We start from the raw sequence: 17,904 nt of genomic DNA, 5'->3' as shown, positions 1-17,904 counted from the left end.
AAGGTGAAACGAGATTTAATGACAAACAGGCCCGGACAAGTTAAGAGAAAGTTTACTGTTTATGAAGCGACTCACCGAACGTTGAACAACCGTTTTTCCTTACTGAGTCAACAAGATGGTTGGGAAAATTGTAAACTAAAGAACACTCGAAATCACTTGGACATAAAAATAACAAGCGCATGGTATGGGGATGACAGAAGCACAAGTCTGTCTTACAAATCAGACAAAAATGTTAGAAATGTTTGTATGGATTGCGGGGTTTGGCAAATAAAATGATTAAACCGTTATGAAAAGCTACCAAGGCACTAACAGAAGTGATTGATTCATTAGAAAGGAAAACTTCACCGCGTACGCTGGTCGAGTCATCAGTCGCAATTGTTACATGATACCTGCAAACAATGGCTGAGATGACAAACATGTTTACCTTGGTGACCCCGCCTAGCAGGTGAGTCAACATCATTCTGCACAAAACCCACAAAGAACAACTTGCTCGAGTACGGCGTATCTCTGCTATTGGTTGATACAATGGATAATAAACGGTGTACATTGTGGTGCAATAAATGTAGAAATGTGCCCAAACACATTAAAAAGCTATAAACTTCAAAACAAAATTGGCCAACAAAAGTTTTGGAGGCAAACAAAATCTTATGATAGAAACAGTATCACAGTAAAGGTTACAAAAACGTTTTGCGATAATGTAACACTGTTGTAAACAAGAAAAAACAAAACAAAGTACCCTGCTCAAAACAGCAACTAATTGGGAAGCACAGTTAAAACTAAAGTAAACGTGCAAGCATGCAAATTCATACTAAACACCAGTGAGGCAGTCATCATTAGTAACAGAAATTGCCGTACGAAGATAAACCAGTAAGACATTTTTACACGGGGACAGATCCAAATGAAAATTAAAAAAATCATTCAATGCAATATTTTGATCGTGTGCAAGTGAAAAGCATTTGCTATGAAACTTTTGTGAGACTCCCTTCTTTGTGAGTACTGAGCGCCGGAACTGCCAACTCGAAACTTGAGCTTGAAGTTTTATTTTTAATTGAGTCTTTTGGTTCTGCGGATGTCGAAGAATAAAGGGAAGTGCTTGTTGGTAATCTCCGCCCTTCACTTTTGGAAGGCTCCTCCACGGCATAAACATTCGCATCAGGATAAAGGTCAAGGAGAGCCTGCTGCGCTGCCAGGTACCGCTTCCGACGGTTCATCTTATAAACGGCAACACGCTCTTCCTCTTCCTCTTTGGTTTCCTTCCAGCTGTTTGAATTAAGTCTTGACAATGTGGGGCCGTATATTTTGGAGGTAGAAGTGGATGGAGGGAAAGTTGTTGAGTATGATGAGATTATTGGAAGCCATCGCAATGACTCATTAAATGTCTGACAGACGTCGTTAATGTCTTGGTTTGTGTTTCGTGTGCTTATTTGGTTAATCTCAGGTGGACAGGATAAAGCCGATCGAGGTTTATGTAATCTTCCTTTTCCTATAAAAAGCACGAGATATACATGAAGTTCATAATAATCCTGAAAACTTTTGCAGTTTGGTGGTGAGAAATTAAGAAGACATTTGAATTAAAATTAGCCATTAATAGCTACCATAATTGCATTATTATTATTATAGCACTATTATTATTAAAATTAGCCAAAATTAGTCATTAAAATTAGCAACTATTCTAAATTAGTCACATACCATCAGAATCAGGACTTCCGGTGGCAGAATTACTGGATGCCGATGAACGCTTGCCTTCCTTTACTTTTCGCTTCTTTTTCTTCTTTTTTTTCAACTTATCAACTGCACTGGAACTGACTGCTTTTCGTCCTCCAACAGCATTTGATTCCATATTTTTTTTAATATCACTTCCACTTACTTCTTTTGCTCCACCTGCCTTGAAAAATATTTTACTGTTTAAATTTAAACAAATCTAACAATGTACCTACCACCACACAAAATTGCACCAAGTAAAAAAGACACCATTTGACTTTCATTGACTCAGCAAGAGCAGACCAGAAAATGCAATACATGTTGGCAGGGAAATACATAAATGGCACACAGTTATTATTTTATTTTTGAGTCATTTTTTGTTAGCATAATATTTACGAGGTTTGTTATGAAGCAAAAACTGGACTGTGAAATACATCCATTATTTATAACAGAAGTTTATCACATTTTATTTTACATGATTGATTTTGAACTTAAGTTGTAAAAATCAGAAACTATCAAAGTTACAAAAGTAAAACTTTAAAAAATAGCAAGCAGAAAATTGAATATGCCAAGATCAAAGGAAGATCTAAAAATTGCCTGTTTTCTTACTCTTTTATTACCAAAGAAAATCTTGTTATCATGTCAAATCAACAAAAGTTAATGCTAGGAACTGGATGTATGAAAGATAAATTTACATACATTAAACAAATAAAGAATATTGGTTGTCAATCATAAATAATTTTCAACAGTGTTTGATTAACTGATAAACAAGAATAGAATACTGTAGCAAATGCAACAGATAATAATTAAGACAAATTTATCTTATTAATATCAGTATGCAAAAAACCCAGTGACCACATTATTACATCCAGTTGATAAAACTACTTATGTGGTCACTGAAACTATTGTTAACTAGATTAGTTGTGATTGCTGTCTTGCCTTTGGCCAAAGAGTATTACTATTAAACAAAAAAAACTTATTCCTCAGTTGAGTGTGGATGTAAATTTCACATGAGTGCATTACAAAGGAATGTAAGTTGGCATTAGAATATTTTCTAAACACATCATATCAACATTCTTTTGCAGGTTAGATTTCGATTTTAGCTTTCTGAGTTTATTATGTGCTTTCTCTTGCAAACGTTGATGTAATGCTAATTACTATAGGCTAACTAAAAACTTTACAGTTACACCGTCAGCGAAGTAAACTGGTAAACTGGTAATCAACATTACAAAAAGATTTTTACAAAAGGATCTTACATAAGTTAGGGGGATTCAAAAACTTTTACAATCACTAGTTTTTCGGTTTTAATAAAAAGTTCATTTCGCAAAAACCAGTGCAATTACCGACGGAATCCCAATGCCCAGATTGGAATCGGCAAACTTCGTCTGCTGAAGATTTATGCAAGCAGTCAAAACAGTTTTTGCCAATATGAATGTTTCATCAAAGTAGGCTATTTTATTTCAAAAAAATTTACCGAATTAAAAATAAGTACCACGTATGCCGAAAATTTACATGTACACCAAAATTGCTTTTGGTTTTTCGGTGGAAAGCCCAAAGACTAGATTCCAGTCTGGCCCACCACTGCTTCGTATTAGCCTCAGAGTTTATTAAGCAATATTGCAAAAATTTCCAGTAGGCTAAACTTCAACTTATGTGCAATACTGTTTTGCACCGTAATGAGTAAAAAAATACTAAAATGGTACCTAAATCACGCAGGCAACCATTCAGGCTATACACCATTGTTTCACTCTGTATAACCTACTTTGTCCGGCCTAAGTACTTAACTAGCTTTACAATGTGGTACCTAACAGCTTAAGACTGCATGGAAGGCAAGAAATTTTTCTTAGCATAGTAGGTTACATGCAGTAACCATATAAACGAACGTTTGCAGTTTTAGCCTTTATAATGAACAATCAAACTCATTATTAACTTACACTCTAGCTTACCTTTCACTAATGCGACCTCAAGCACGCACCTCACTTTCACAACGCAAACATAGCGGTCTGCAGGCGGTTCTTTTGCAGAACAGTGGATAGCCTTCTGGCTTCTGTCTGTCTGTTGATGGAGTTTTGAGTGGAATCTTGCGTGAGATGCTTAGCAACAACAGAAAAAAACTTAGTAGATTTTTAGCGGCACCTAGCGGAGTGACTTGTCTATTCTTAAAACTTCTGTCGTCTTCAACTCAATCTACAGTTCTTTTGATCTAATCTAACCACCACAAATCTGGCTGTCTAGTTTTTCTTTGCATAAATAGCCTAGAATTAATTGTGCTTAAACAAAGCGAAAATAGCAACTCGGTAGTAAAATGGTCCGAAGGCTGGCCTCACAATAAATGCGGCTCGTGTTCCGTGTTCAATAAACAGTGGCGCTATAGCCTACAGTTGTAATGCTCTTGGGTAAGGCATTAACGGCGCTTGCTCCTGTTCAGTAGACAGTTCTAAATTCGAGCATTACTATATAAAACAACAAAAACATGTGTGAGAATTGGAACTTGCACGAAGACTAGCTCGTTAACCGGGGCTCAAGCGATGAGGAATCATCGACTGATTTAAGTGGTGCAAAAACTTTCCTGAGTCATAGGATAAAGATTTTGGACTGTACCATAATGCTAAGTACGTAGATCGGAAACCTTGCTTTGACCTCCGGCATCTTTGTGGTATAAACTGAATAGCCTACAGTGCAGTAAAAAGATCATGCAGAAGTGAGAATAAAATAATGCCTTATGTAACGCAGTACAACATACTACACTCTGCGCATTAAATGGTAAGGAGATAAAACATAATTAAGGGAAATAATGATGCAACTGTATCGGCATGTACCGAGAATGTTTCTTTGTATGGTACTGCGGTAACATCGGGCTATCCCGAATTTCGTGTAAAGATTCATTATTGGTATGATAACCCTTCTCGGACGGATGAAAGTTTTTGCACAACTTAAACCCGGCGATGATTGCCATCCGTCATCACTTGAGACCTGGTTACCAAACTATCCTTTGTGCCAGTTTCGATTGTCACACATTTTTATTTGCTTTTATATATCTTATTACTAGAATTTAAAACTGTTCACCAAGATCACTGAACAGGAGCAGGGATCGTTAATGCCTTGCACAAAGGCATTACAAAGGTAGCGCCACCGTTCATCGAACGCAAGCCACATTATTGCGGGAAACCATAGCTCTCTAATCACTCCGTTACCATTCCGACGCATCCGGGTGAATTTTTTATGTTGACCTAGTATTTCTACTTTTATGTAAAACACAATTGTACTATGGTACCATAATCTTTATCCTCGGACTAAGGAAATATGTTCACACTGTACTATATTTAAAACGGCATTGTGTTTATGAGCTGTTTAAATTGAAAAATCAGCATGTAGCTTTGTGCATGGGAAGTCTTTAGAACCTGAACAAAATTCACATTTGTGTGGATACAGTATGTGATACATGCACCAATCAAGTTAACATTAACAAATTTGGTACAACGGTTGCAAATGTAGTTAACCTACTTTGCCAACATTTTTAATTTACATTGCAATAAAATCAAATGTTAAAAACACCCAAAATCAAAAACGACTTGTACTGGTAACGGAACACAAACAAAATCACAATAGGCAATATATGGGTTGTGCATAGCATTTACTTGTATTATACAGTATTTAATTTATAAGTCATTTGGATATTGGCAACAATTACAACAACACGAAACACTTACAGCATGAAACTTGTGGCGGAAAGTACCAACAAATAAATTACAATGTTAAAAACAACATCACAAGCAATAGACACAAAACAATGACCTTTTAATTAAGTTGTAGCCTATACCAAAAACTAGTGACACTTAAAATTGTCTATTGGAAAGACAACAAATTTGAACAAGTGGACGTATGCATATTTTTAGTTAGTGTTTTGAGAAGAATAAAAAGATTTTCAAGTGAAATAACAAATAAATAAAAATAAGAACTTGATTCATTTACGATATGTGCACTTATCCACCATAAATGAAAAGCTACAAGCACTTTCTATCATAAGGTGTACATTACGAAGTTTCATTTTTTCACCATTTCTGAATTTAAATAAGCTTGGGGCTTCCCTAGGCGGTACTTTGGACACAATGAAAGAACCTAAACATTTTTTTATTTATGACGTCATTTTGAAGTTGCATCCCCTTGTTGAAGTTTCAGTGGGGGTGCATTTTTCCAATTTGGCGACATCTTGGTAACCGACTGAGCTACGATCAAATTGTCAAAAGATGCAGAATGGCTGACTTGCTATAACCACTCAATACATTTTAACTGCATTTTTGCTCTAGAAAAAAAGTTAAGAAAAACCAAAATTTTGACATATTTTGCATACAAGTCAACATGTCAGATTATTAACTATTAATTGAATTATTTGGGTAAATTACTGATGGAAATATTTCAAAATAAAAGAATAAAAACGATTGTGATGCATCAACAATTGCTCACTAGTATGACAAAACAATACAATTATTTTAAATGTTATTTACAAGTTTAATAATACTTGTTCATGATAGTGGGATGTTCAAGTGGTAGTCATACTAGTCAACTTGGTGGTTAGTGCTTTAGCCTTATTGTTAGTTTGAAGATGGCGCTTACCAGATCAGCTTTATCCAATGCTTTTATTAAACATGAAAAGCTTGTTGGCAATGTTTTGCATACCAACATGGATGTTTTGAATTACTATTATTTTGAAAGTAAGCGCTTAAGTGAAACAAATCCAAAGTTTATCCGGAAAGCACCAGTTTTTAATGATGTTAAAGAGAAAGTTGTCCAAGATGTTGCTGATCTTTGGATGAAAGCAAGCCTTCCCATAGCAAGCTTAATAAGGGTTGAGACCAAGCTAAAAGAACTGATTAAGAAGTTTAATCTTACAAGAAAAAGAGCAAAAAAGATAAAAAAATGTAATATTTTTAATGAAAATTGGTTAACAAATTTATTTAACATTTGTAAGTGCAAATGTAGTATTGAGGAAAACCCATCACTGAAAAATAAAAAGCTTGCTTGCAGTTGTGATTTTGAAGACTGGATACCTTCAAAAGAGATAGATTTTCTCAAAGATCAGCGAATCACAAGAAAAATGATCATGTCCTCAGTAGATCAGACTCATTTAACCGGTGTTTTAAAAAGATGCAGTCAAAAGCGAAAATATTACCCTGAGCAGTCTACTGAAAATTGGTCGTCTTCTAGCTTGACTTCTGAATCTTTAAAGTATGTTATTGCTGATAAAATAAGAAAAAAGTTTAGAATCCAAAATTTAAACTTATTTTCAAATTTAGGAGATTGTAAATCAGACCCAGATTTTGAAATCAAGAAAGTAATTGGTGAAAAATTCTATAAAACAATTCATGTTTTCTCTAAATCAGGAGATGTGCATACTAGCTGACCGCCTTATGACTTCTATACGCCAGCACTCAGACCAACTGGGATCTTTGAGACGTGACAAAATCGCAGTATCTCCAACAACTATTTTCGCAAACGAGAGAAAGTACGAATGAAAGCATTAGAAATATGCCAGTTAAGAGAAAGCCATGCAGTGCAATGCAACTGTGTTATTATGGTAGGGTGATTAACTAACTTGGTCGGTATGTTTTTGTTGGTCAGTTGTAGGGTTGACTAGAATAAAAAATGTCAGAGAATTGTTGGTGTTAAAACCTTTCCCAAAGGAACATCCGTTACAGGGTAAGTACTTTCCTCCACAATTATTAACGAGGTATGCGATGATACTCTAAAGAAGATGTACTAAGTCATGGCAGACTCTACAGCTGTTCTTCAAAAAGGTCCCGGAGCACTTGAAGGTAATGTACTTCAGTAATGCACTTGATGGTGCATTACTGAATATTATAAAAATAATACAAAAGCCGGTTTCAAACGACTTAATTCCATGTGACTGTAACTATTCCGATTACAAAAGTTGCAACACTGCACATAAAAGAAGAAACAGAATGGTATTCTGACAAAAAAAAGGTAAACAACAGTTTCCGCAGTGACAAATTGTGCTTGTTAGTGTTAGCTTCTCGTTTGCTGATGAATCTTCCGGAAAATCTAAAAAACCTTTTAACTTACCAACAGGAGAGCATAAGTCACTCGCGATGAACAACAACTGCCAGCGGCTACCTTCGTCTTCTGCTGTTCGACATTGAAAGTCAAGAAAAGTCCACAAATCAAAAAAGAAAAAATTGTTTCTTACATTGTTTCAGTCTATGTACCCTCTTTTGTAATGATACATTTGCATTCAAAAGCTTGTGATAGTTCTTTTCTTACTGCTTTCCAACGCAACCTTCTTTTTGCTTATAGAGAAATCCAGCCAGATGTTGCTGATATAGTAATGAAGTATTACTTGGATCATGCGGCACAATGGCTTAACCTCCAAAATGCGGCTTTATGTGTTTATTCTGAGGTGCCACCATACCCTATCGAGGCTGTTAAAGTATCCACTTCCATGACACTATCCATCCATGTACATAACTTGCTTATGGATCGTAATGTTGGTTTAAAACAATTTTTCACATTGAACAGCAAACAAGCACCTTGCTTCAGATGATGTTGATCCAGAATTTTGGAAAGCCATTGAAAACAATAATAATTAATAGGTGCAATGAAAGAAAAATGGAATGGTTGAGAAATATTCTGCAGGACAAAATTCGTCAAAACAAATCTACTCTCAGGTGTACTGATTTTCGTTTGCAAACATACCTGTGGAATATGAATAACAATTAGTAAAGACAGTGGCTTTTTGAGTCAACACGAACTGTTATTTGTGTTGGTTGTCAGTTTAAAGAATAAAAATAAATTTGAATAATAAATACCGTTTGTTATTTGGATTATGGGACTGTTCTTACACAGTAGAGTAATGTTAAAGTTGAAATCAAAGTTGCCGTTTAACATGATTATTTACTTGATCTTTCCTGAAAACCGATATAAAAGTTAGTTACACAAACTGCAGTAATTTTAAGTTTATTTTAGATATATGTTTGTATAGCTTACATATAAAATGTTTTGCTTACTTTTCATGGCGAAGGCCAAGTTAAAAGTTTACAATCATCACCAAGCAAAATAAAGGTCCGATTGGGAACTGTATGGTGATTTGCATAGACAATATGTCAAAACTTAAGTTTTTCTCAAATAATTTTTTCTAGAGAGGAATGCAATTAAAATATATAAAGTGGTTATAGGAAGTCAGCCATTCTTCATCTTTTGACACCTTGATTACAGCTCTAGCTCAATTGGTTACCAAGATTTGACCAATTTAGAAAAATGCACTCCCACCGAAAATTCAAAGAGAGGTTGCAACCTCAAAATGATGCCATAAATCAAAAAAGTTTAGGTTCTTTCATTGTGCCCAAAAAATCGCCTAGGGAGACCCCAAGCTTTTTTTAATTAAAAAATGGTGAAAAAATGAAACATCCTAGTGTACATATATTTAATAATCACAGGAAATCATTATGACTCTAAGCAAATTATGGCATGTCGTTACCATTGTGACACACACTTATTTCAATTTGTTTGCTTTATTTGTCATTATAAGTGAATTGTTCATTTCACAAAAAGCTTAATAAGGAAGAGTTGGTCATACCATAACTTAACAATTTAAATCTTCCTGCCATTTCTTAAGCATTTCCATATTCACCGATGTCCCACCACACACAACCACTGCAACTTTTTCCACCCCTTTGAAAAGTTTGTTCTCTGCCATCAATTTCTTCAACTTTCCATTGTAAATCACTGCAAATGATGCAGCACATGCTGGTTCTACCAACATTTTTTCATCATCTACAATGTAAATGGAATTAGGCTACTGCTTCGCTTCATATGCATTGTTAATTGATGTGACATGATACTTTGCTAGAAGATAAATATTACGTATTTAAGAAAACTACAGTTCAGCAATACCCTACCTAAAAACTTTGCCAAAGCAATGACAGTATCACGATCAGACACTGTGCATGGAACGATGGGATGGTCCTTTGTAGCTTGCAACGCAGCACTGGCAACAGTTTTTGCACCAAGAGATTTAGCTATACTACCAAAGAAAAAGTGATACTATAAATCATATGCTCGTTGCAATCAGTTCACTCATTGAACCTATTTAAACATTTATTGGAAGTCTGTAAATTTGTTTAAAGCAGGCGTTTTCAATCAATCTAGAGTCTATGTTAAAGATCACAGTTATTCCTCTTTCACAGAAAAGTACAGGTAAACAAAGAATAACCCTGTTTAGTATACAAGTGCACAACCACATGATGCCTTTGTATACTAGACCCCTGCAACACAAATTGTTACGTCATCTGGTTGTGTGCTTGTATATTAGACCTGAATACCTTATATAATTATAGGTTTAAATAATATGCCATGGGCTAACCTCGTTATAGCAGGAAGAGTTACCAGTTTACCAGCATGGACAGCTTCAAAGAAACTATGAGCTCCGATTGTTTCAACAGCCAAAACAGGAACATCATTCCAACCTCTTCTCTTTAAGCCTTGAACCATTCCACAGAGCAAGCCTCCGCCACCAACTGAGCAGATGACCAAGTCTGGCTTTTCATCTATTTCATCAATTAAGCTTGCATGACCTTCCCAGATATCAGGATGGTTGAAAGGCGATATATAAACATTCCCAAGCTCTTTTGCAAACTCAAGTGCGTGTTCATTGGTGTCATCCCATGCTGAGCCCACTACTGTGACTTCCGCTCCTTCCTCCTCCAACCTTTCCACGGTAAACTGAGGAGTAGATTTTGGCACAAACAAAGAGATGGGGATGTTAAGACAACGAGCAGCATAGGCAGCAGCCATGCCTGCATTGCCTCCTGATGAGCAAACAAATCTTTTGCAACCTTCCGCTGCACTTTTTTGACACAAATGTCCTATTCCACGAATTTTAAAAGAACCTGGTGGTTGCACATTTTCTAGTTTTAAATATATTTCTAAGCCACTTACTTTACTTAAAGAGTGACTGCGTCTATATGGAGTTTCAATGTGAAGCAAGCCACTAGCCATTGTATTTATTAGCTATCTTTTGCTGCAAAACAAAATTCAGCTGTGTATTACAAACTTAACTTTGTGAATTTCGTTCCTCAGATATATGTAAAACTGTAGTAAAATTCTATGCCGATCTTGCCCTAAAAATGGCATTTCGGAAATGATTTGCTTATTTTCTGATTATTGCACAAAAAAGATGATCTTAGGTCAATTGCAACTAATGAATGGACAACTAACTCCACATCAATACGATACGTTAATATTTAAAAAAAAATTCAACTTAAGTTGAACCTTTATACATACAGCAATAAAGTATCAGTAACAACTCTGTGATGGCAGTGCTTGCAAAAAATGCGGAAAGTATTTTCTAGTTTTTAATCTTATAGTTTGAATTGTGCAACAGTTAGAATAAATCAAACTTGAACTAAACAGGGTGGAGTGGGATATTTGATAATATGTAGAAGTTAATAAAGCAAACAATAAATTTTAAATATGATAGGCCTATATGTTACGATACTGGTTTTTGTTTTGTCTCATCGTGAACATATTTTTGCATGTCAGACTTGGAAAGTAGGTATGGTTCTTTCGTACTTATGCACTTCGGCTTGAATCAAATGGAGCAATGAGGTAATAGAAACTAGATCCCGATATATGCAACTACAAATGTAAAGGATACCCGAAAGTTTTTGGGTACGACTAAAAAAACGTGCCTTCATTGATTTTTCGTCAAAAGCACGGTGGGGACGAAAAATAAAGCCAGTTGTTACTAGGAAAAAGTGACAAAGTCGAAAATGCTTAAAACGTGCTCAAGAAAAAAAACATTAATAATTGCTGGTAACAACTATAAGCACAGTCACTAAACGTACAATTAGTGCAATCCATAACTAGCAGGTGGTGTGTTCAAGAAACTGATGATTGATAATTACTTCAATGCTATACATCAGTGGACGCTTCACATTGATTCAAGGGCTAAAATTTCGCCATAACGGCACGCACACCTGCTTCAGTTCTTTATACTTTTAGGTATATTTTAGCATGGTAGGCCTATATCGGTAAGTTACTTTTGTATGTAAAGGTATCCTTGGTAGTCACGTAGTCAGTGTACAAGCGTTTAGTGCCTGTATACGCAGACACATGAGCTGATGCATTCGCACATAGCAGCATAGTTGGTTGCATCATGGTTACACAGTACACAGAGTAGAAGAAGGACCTTTTAATGTTGTCCAACAGTGGACGTTATACTTGTTGCCAAGTTTTGACATCACTATCACTCTGATATAGTTGTATCTGATATCTATGGTTTATTATACTTCCGATGTCTATGATTGGACCTATCAAATGACGGCTTTGATCACGTGACTAGTATTTACAAACAAATGCAACTTGACTGGGAGACCCAGCATGCTGGGTGATTACTTTGTTTTCCTTTCCCTCAGAAACCGTAGGCCTAGTGGAATAAATTTAAGCAATTCTATGATTATTTCGGAATTTGCGTGCACAACGTTACTTTAGAAAAATTAGAAGTAGTTTTGGTCCAGTGTGCATGTGGCGTTTTTGTTTAATGCTTTGTTGTTGTCATGGCTTTTGTGGAGTGCAGATTAGCTTAGGCAGAAATTTACATTTTTTGTTAGCTTTAAGTTATGGTTTATTAAACGTTTTTGTTTTTAAATTTTAAAGCGAAAACTTTTTGTAAACTTTAAGCGTTTAATGTGAGTGTTCCAGGTATGAGACTTCGTTAAAAGTGTAATTGTTGTTAACAAAGGAGTGCAAAAGTGAAACATGCAAGAGATGCCATTCGTTTATGATTCGTTCCTTTATCGTTAGTGTTTGTTATTCAACTTTATTTATAGATTAGGTGATGTTGCAAGGTTATCTCTTTTTTGTCTATTTTGTTTGTTGCTTTCCAGACTAGGCTATTCTGTTTTATGTGCTAATTTTATTATTAGAGCGATGGCTGCAAAAGCAAGTGTAATAACAGAACAATTTAAGAAAGCAAAACAAAGACGTCAGAAAGTTCCTTTGGATATAAAAGGTTGGTTTATAGGAATATTGTCATGCGCTGTTGTGGTGTAAGGCAAGACTTCAGAATATGGCAAGAGCACACTCGAGACAAAACGGTATTACACACCAGCAGGTTAGATAACATGCCCCTTTCACGGTGGGAGAAGAATGGTTTTTAAACAAAAGTGACATCACTGCTTTTCTAGTGTAAGGCCGCACCTTCTCTATGGCGATCATGCAACGAGTGCACACCAGTTGGTTTGTTGCACACCAGTTGGTTTGTTGCACACCAGAATTTTGCTTTTGCACCTCAGAGATCTCGAAATAAACTGCCTTACTCTGCTGTCCAGGTGTAAGAGGTGTCAAGCCTTATAAAAATGCTCTTGTTTTGTTCATATTTTTTCATATTTTCAACACAATTAATGCATAAAAACAGAATGAAGCTAAAGATACTGCATAGATTTCTATAAAAATAATCTCATAAAAGCCTTTAGTTTGCCAAAGCAATAAGCATAACTTGATGAATTGTAGTAAAGACACACACCAAACCTTTACCGGGCCTCTGAAATCAGGATGAATATAGTAGATTATGAAAAGTTGTACATAAAACCAACCTTCATGGACAGTTAAACAATAGTCTGCACCTGACCTGCAAGAGTAACCTCTTAGCTAAAAATATCAAATGCACTAGCTTCTTTGTATGCAGTAGCACATATTACAACATAAATGCAAAAAAAATGTTATTTGTAATCTTCGAGAAAGTTAATGTGCTGTTTAAGCTAGTAAAGCAGGCTGATAGTGGCAGGCTGAATTTCAGCCTTTTAAAGTGAAAAAGATTAATCTAACATACTTATAGTGATGGTAAAGTTTATTTTATTTCTCTTAAGATTTAGCAGATCGGCTCTTCATCATTTGCCATTAACTACGAATAGTTTTGGAATTATTGCAAGTGTTTCATTTTCAGGAGGTTCTGTGGTAAAATCAAATGAAAGTGACATATCTGTTAAAAGAATATCACCTCCCTCAATTGCTTTAAGCGAAGAAGATAAGCTTGAGACCCTTCGTGAGTTTGATCTTAACTACAAATATGGACCAAGCCATGGTATTTATTTAATACTTTCTTAGAGCTGTTCAATCTGTTTTACAAATTTTATTTTAAGGTACTGGTTAAAGGCCGCTTTTTTGAAAAACCTATAAACTAAATGTTTAATGATTGGTTTTGTTTCTATTTACACAGTTTAGATAGAAATATTGTCCTTATTTTGTGATGGCAGTTGTTCTATATCAGTGGTTCTTAAACTGGGAGGCACAAGAAATGATAAACTCTCTTAGAGGTATGACTAAACGTGCTTTCACAACCAAGATGGACAGTCAATTGCTGTCGGTTGTCAAATACTTGGCTTCCAAAAAGTAGCTACACTCTTCCCATTAATGAAAGTTATATGTAAACAAATTGTTGTTCTGTTTGATGTTGTTTGATTTTGCAATAGGGAGGGGCGCGTCAGAGGGAAGTGTGTCTCAAAAAGTTTAAGAACCCCTGTTCTATATTATGTCCATCCTTATTTTTTCATATTCTAATGTCATAAAATCAGAACTTATGACAAATATATGCAGAATTTCTGGATACACAAAATGTTGATAACTTTTTGAAATGTTGGCTATTAAAGAAATAGCCTTGGATATGAAAGAATATCTGTGATTTTACAATTAATGACGTACTACCATTTTGTTTTTATTGACATTATTGGTTGTTATATAACAGGAGTGGCCAAATCTGCTTCATGTTCGAGCTACATTGGATAAAAGTAAAATTTTCGTGAGCCACAACATCAAAAATTAGCAAATGTTTATTTAGTAGGGCTGTTATTAAATAAGGATTTTTAAAATTATCAACCAACAAATGTAACTTTCAGCTTTTCAAATCAAGTTGTCATTTTATTGCTACAAATGAGCAAATGTGAGCGCATGAAGCACAAAATATCAAACATGTAGTCACTCAAGGAAGATCTCAGCTTTGTAGTGAACAGTCCAGCAGCACTGATGCATTGAAGCACCGAAGTTTAAAAATATTAAATATAAATATATTATTGAATATTAAAAAAAACAGTAACCTTATTTATTCGAGTGGCATACAAGTGACACATACATGACAGAGCTTGCACATGCGCGTTTATACACATGTGAGTGTCATGCTCAAATTGCTCACGCTTTTGCCACACACGACGATGAAAAAATGCAGATCTCGTTGTCTTTCAGCTGCAGCTTTTAAATGAAAAGAAATTTGTTGCCTTTTTGAGAAAAAAATTTTCAATCTATTGTAAACATATTCGTCCATAAGTTGCACCCCGACTTTTTGGATCAATATTTGATACAAAATTTTGTGACTTACGGCAATCTAAAACAAAAAAGAAAAAGTTCAGAATCGTGTTTATTATTATTTGAATAATTATTATTTCATAACTACAGGAAAATATTATTTGAATGTTTGAAATTAGATAAAAAATAATTTTATAATTTTTCAAATAATTGAAAAATTCAAATATTTGTTTGTTTGATAACAGCCATTGTATTTATTCACAGACGTTGAAGATCATAATCATGGCCTAAAATAAGATTTTTTCACTGGGCAACAATGCAGGTTACTATGACCAGGTCAAGGAAGGTAGTTGAGCTGGTGGGTATCGCCGATATCGCATGCATACCCAGAGTGATTGAAAACTATCAGAATGTTTATCCCAGACAATACTCTTTGATATATCACAAACGTTTCTGATGTCAATTGTCGTGTTCCTAACCTGGGTGAATACGTATCACTACGAATCAAGTCACGCAATCACACTAGCGCTATGATTAGAGATTGCCTGTAAAAACTAATGATCACACTCAAACAAAATAGATTTAAGTTCCAGGTGCACTCTCGCAACAAAAGGAAAACAGACGACGATAGCTTTTCTACAAATTAAAGAGCCACATGCAAAGGCCCTAAGAGACGACTGTAGCGAGCCATGTTTTGGCCACCCCTGTTATCTAATAATAGCATCTAATATCGCATGCAAGTTACTACCACTCCATATCAGAGATGTTTTTACTGCATACTTCAAAGCTAAGATTCATTTTTATTAAAAAAGGTGTTATTATTGCATGACAATGCATCAGTATCTCTGTTTAGACATTACTCGCATAGAAAGATGGAATCGTGCAAATAATCTTAAGAAAAATCCACCCCAGCAAATAAAAGACATCATCCTTTCTGATCAGAAATATCTCGGTCCGTTGTGGGAACAGTACAACAACCTTATTCCAATTAACTGACCAAACAAACTCTGGGGATGTTTTTCTAAGATGCCGGACATGATGGGCTTTTTCGGTAAATAGTTTTTAACTACTTAGTTGTCATTGACAAGTTTGTTGTAAAGGTGTCCTTTGTATATTAGTAGTTTTAGGAATTGTAAGTTTCTGAAGTTTGTATAATTTCTGTAGCTTTTACTGTTTTTTACCATGAGATTTTGCGTTCCAATTTTAGCTTTGAAAGAATTGAACCGTTTTTATCGCCCGTATACCAATTGTAAAAATGTCGCATGAAAATACTCCACTCAAATCGTTTCTTTTCAATGTAGTACATAGCTGCTCGAATGTCACTTCGCTTTTGGCGTGTGTTTTTATTTTATGGTTCCATGCCATTTGTATAAATAGTGTGTGCAGCACGTCATATGCATTTCATAATTAATCATGTCCATACAAAAGTTTGGTTTTGTCATAGTTTAAGACAACGTAAGTCTGACGCTGGTTTTGGGATTTAGTGTTTCTTTTACCTGCTCTAAGTCTCGATTTTTGCTGTTCGTTGCGCGTTCAAACAATGCGCTCACCCGTTTCTTTGAGAAAGGCTATTTTTATTATGCTTGGATTCTTCACCTAAAATGGGTTTGTGACAACTATAAATTTAGACTAGAAATACCTGATGCGCTTTCAGCTCCAAGCCATAATACATAGCATATGTGTAACTAACGAACCGTCAGGTATATTAGAACGTTGAACCGTGTTAACACGGTTCAAGTATTCCTTAATCTGCCGAATAATGATAGCATAGATTAGGCCTAAAATGTCCTGCTGTAAGAATTACTTTTTTCATTGTGAAGTTAAAAGGCTTGAAAGCGTTGTTTTGCTGTGCAGAGATTTGTTCACTTTGTGCGGTAGCTTTAGGCATTCTTAATATAAAGTTAATATTGTTTGCCAATTTTTAAAGCCTAAAAACTCTTCAGAGGTTAAAGTGTTTTTAAGCGGATTATACAGTTGCATCCGCATATCTGGCTGTCTGTGTCTCTAATTTCAGGTTTTGACAGTCCAAAGGTTTGCTTTACGCAACCTGGAAAATATTTTTTTCCGAACTAATATCTGATAAAGATGTAGGATGCCACACAGAAGCTCCGCTTGCTGAAGAGCCTGACTTGTTGAGAATCATTCTGTTAAGGGTAAAACCGTGCCGAAATATAGCATGGAAAAAAATAGTTCTTTTGAACGACGTATTCACGTTTGGCCAAATTAAATGTAGCCTATAACCGTTTGTTATATGTACTGTAAAAAATTTCAGCTAAGTTTAGTCATCGAACCAACCAGAAAGTTGTTTCCGAAAGTTCTGTTTGAATGTAAACCTACATATCTACACATCTAAAACAACAACTTTGTTATTGATACGATAACTAAACTTTGCGGAATTTTGTTTTAGTAAACCAGAATATACAAATAATCAGATTCACTATTAACTATAGGGAGATTTTGAATTTTACTACATTATGGTATAATTAGTTATCTCTAAAACCACACCAAAATCAACAACTTTTTTGGTCGTTACTTTAAATTACAGAACTGCAGCCGGGAGACCTCCAAATAATTGTTCAATATAAGGTCATCCCTGAGAGAAAAAAACTAGCAAAGTCCAGAAAATTAATAATAAATAAACTTCTCTGAGGGAAGAATCTTTCGTACAAAAATTTTACAAATTCATTTGCCCCGCAAATGTCGTCAATGGCATAATTTTAATATTTACCCGCCCGAAGCGGTAAATTAGTTAATTAATAAGGATATAATTTTTAATCGTTTTAAAATAATTGTGTTAATTTTACATTTATTGTTGAAGTCGAAACTAAAACTCATGAATTTATGTAACGTTTTGTACCTATTGTTTTAGTGATAAATTAAATAGGTTATTGG

The 17,904-nt window shown here is 35.0% G+C and overlaps 3 protein-coding genes across 5 annotated transcripts; 1 reads left to right on the top strand and 2 right to left on the bottom strand.

Moving 5' to 3' along the window:
- Positions 1–490: 490 nt before the first annotated feature.
- On the bottom strand, positions 491–3,776 carry LOC143463423 (uncharacterized). Its single transcript, XM_076961887.1, has 3 exons — positions 3,648–3,776; positions 1,690–1,885; positions 491–1,483 (listed from the first exon to the last, which is right to left on the bottom strand). The coding sequence occupies exons 2-3, from the start codon at positions 1,838–1,840 to the stop codon at positions 960–962; spliced, it is 675 nt and encodes a 224-aa protein (XP_076818002.1). The 5' UTR covers positions 1,841–1,885; positions 3,648–3,776; the 3' UTR covers positions 491–959.
- A 1,299-nt stretch (positions 3,777–5,075) lies between these two features.
- Positions 5,076–11,919, bottom strand: LOC143462418 (L-serine dehydratase/L-threonine deaminase-like). 3 transcript variants are annotated; one of them, XM_076960582.1, is made up of 5 exons: positions 11,757–11,919; positions 10,079–10,735; positions 9,615–9,739; positions 9,293–9,489; positions 5,076–8,624 (listed from the first exon to the last, which is right to left on the bottom strand). In XM_076960582.1, the coding sequence occupies exons 2-4, from the start codon at positions 10,711–10,713 to the stop codon at positions 9,299–9,301; spliced, it is 951 nt and encodes a 316-aa protein (XP_076816697.1). In that variant the 5' UTR covers positions 10,714–10,735; positions 11,757–11,919; the 3' UTR covers positions 5,076–8,624; positions 9,293–9,298. The 3 variants fall into 3 exon arrangements, with proteins under 3 accessions (XP_076816697.1, XP_076816698.1, XP_076816696.1); XM_076960583.1 differs by having other exon boundaries at positions 5,082–6,004; XM_076960581.1 differs by lacking the exons at positions 5,076–8,624; positions 11,757–11,919 and having other exon boundaries at positions 8,673–9,489.
- Positions 11,920–12,566: 647 nt separating this feature from the next.
- Positions 12,567–16,930, top strand: LOC143462369 (DNA polymerase delta subunit 4-like). The gene is made up of 3 exons (XM_076960503.1): positions 12,567–12,727; positions 13,661–13,798; positions 15,866–16,930. Exons 1-3 carry the CDS (start codon positions 12,646–12,648, stop codon positions 16,006–16,008), a joined length of 363 nt encoding a protein of 120 aa, XP_076816618.1. The 5' UTR covers positions 12,567–12,645; the 3' UTR covers positions 16,009–16,930.
- Positions 16,931–17,904: the final 974 nt, after the last annotated feature.

This window comes from Clavelina lepadiformis, chromosome 6, assembly GCF_947623445.1.
Source record: "Clavelina lepadiformis chromosome 6, kaClaLepa1.1, whole genome shotgun sequence".
NCBI lineage: Eukaryota > Metazoa > Chordata > Ascidiacea > Aplousobranchia > Clavelinidae > Clavelina > Clavelina lepadiformis.
Note: the sequence above shows the minus strand (reverse complement) of the source record. Positions and strands in the feature narration are given on the sequence as shown.

Excerpts from the sequence above, each read along its gene's own strand:
- LOC143463423 (XM_076961887.1), bottom strand. The coding sequence starts at position 1,840 with ATGGAATCAAATGCTGTTGGAGGACGAAAAGCAGTCAGTTCCAGTGCA. Across the intron at positions 1,484-1,689 it reads CGGAAGTCCTGATTCTGATG|GAAAAGGAAGATTACATAAA; the intron begins GTATGTGACTAA and ends TGCTTTTTATAG.
- LOC143462418 (XM_076960582.1), bottom strand. The coding sequence starts at position 10,713 with ATGGCTAGTGGCTTGCTTCACATTGAAACTCCATATAGACGCAGTCAC. Across the intron at positions 9,740-10,078 it reads ACTCTTCCTGCTATAACGAG|TATAGCTAAATCTCTTGGTG; the intron begins GTTAGCCCATGG and ends TTTCTTTGGTAG. Across the intron at positions 9,490-9,614 it reads TGCTTTGGCAAAGTTTTTAG|ATGATGAAAAAATGTTGGTA; the intron begins GTAGGGTATTGC and ends TTTACATTGTAG.
- LOC143462369 (XM_076960503.1), top strand. The coding sequence starts at position 12,646 with ATGGCTGCAAAAGCAAGTGTAATAACAGAACAATTTAAGAAAGCAAAA. Across the intron at positions 12,728-13,660 it reads AGTTCCTTTGGATATAAAAG|GAGGTTCTGTGGTAAAATCA; the intron begins GTTGGTTTATAG and ends TTTCATTTTCAG. Across the intron at positions 13,799-15,865 it reads CAAATATGGACCAAGCCATG|ACATTACTCGCATAGAAAGA; the intron begins GTATTTATTTAA and ends ATCTCTGTTTAG.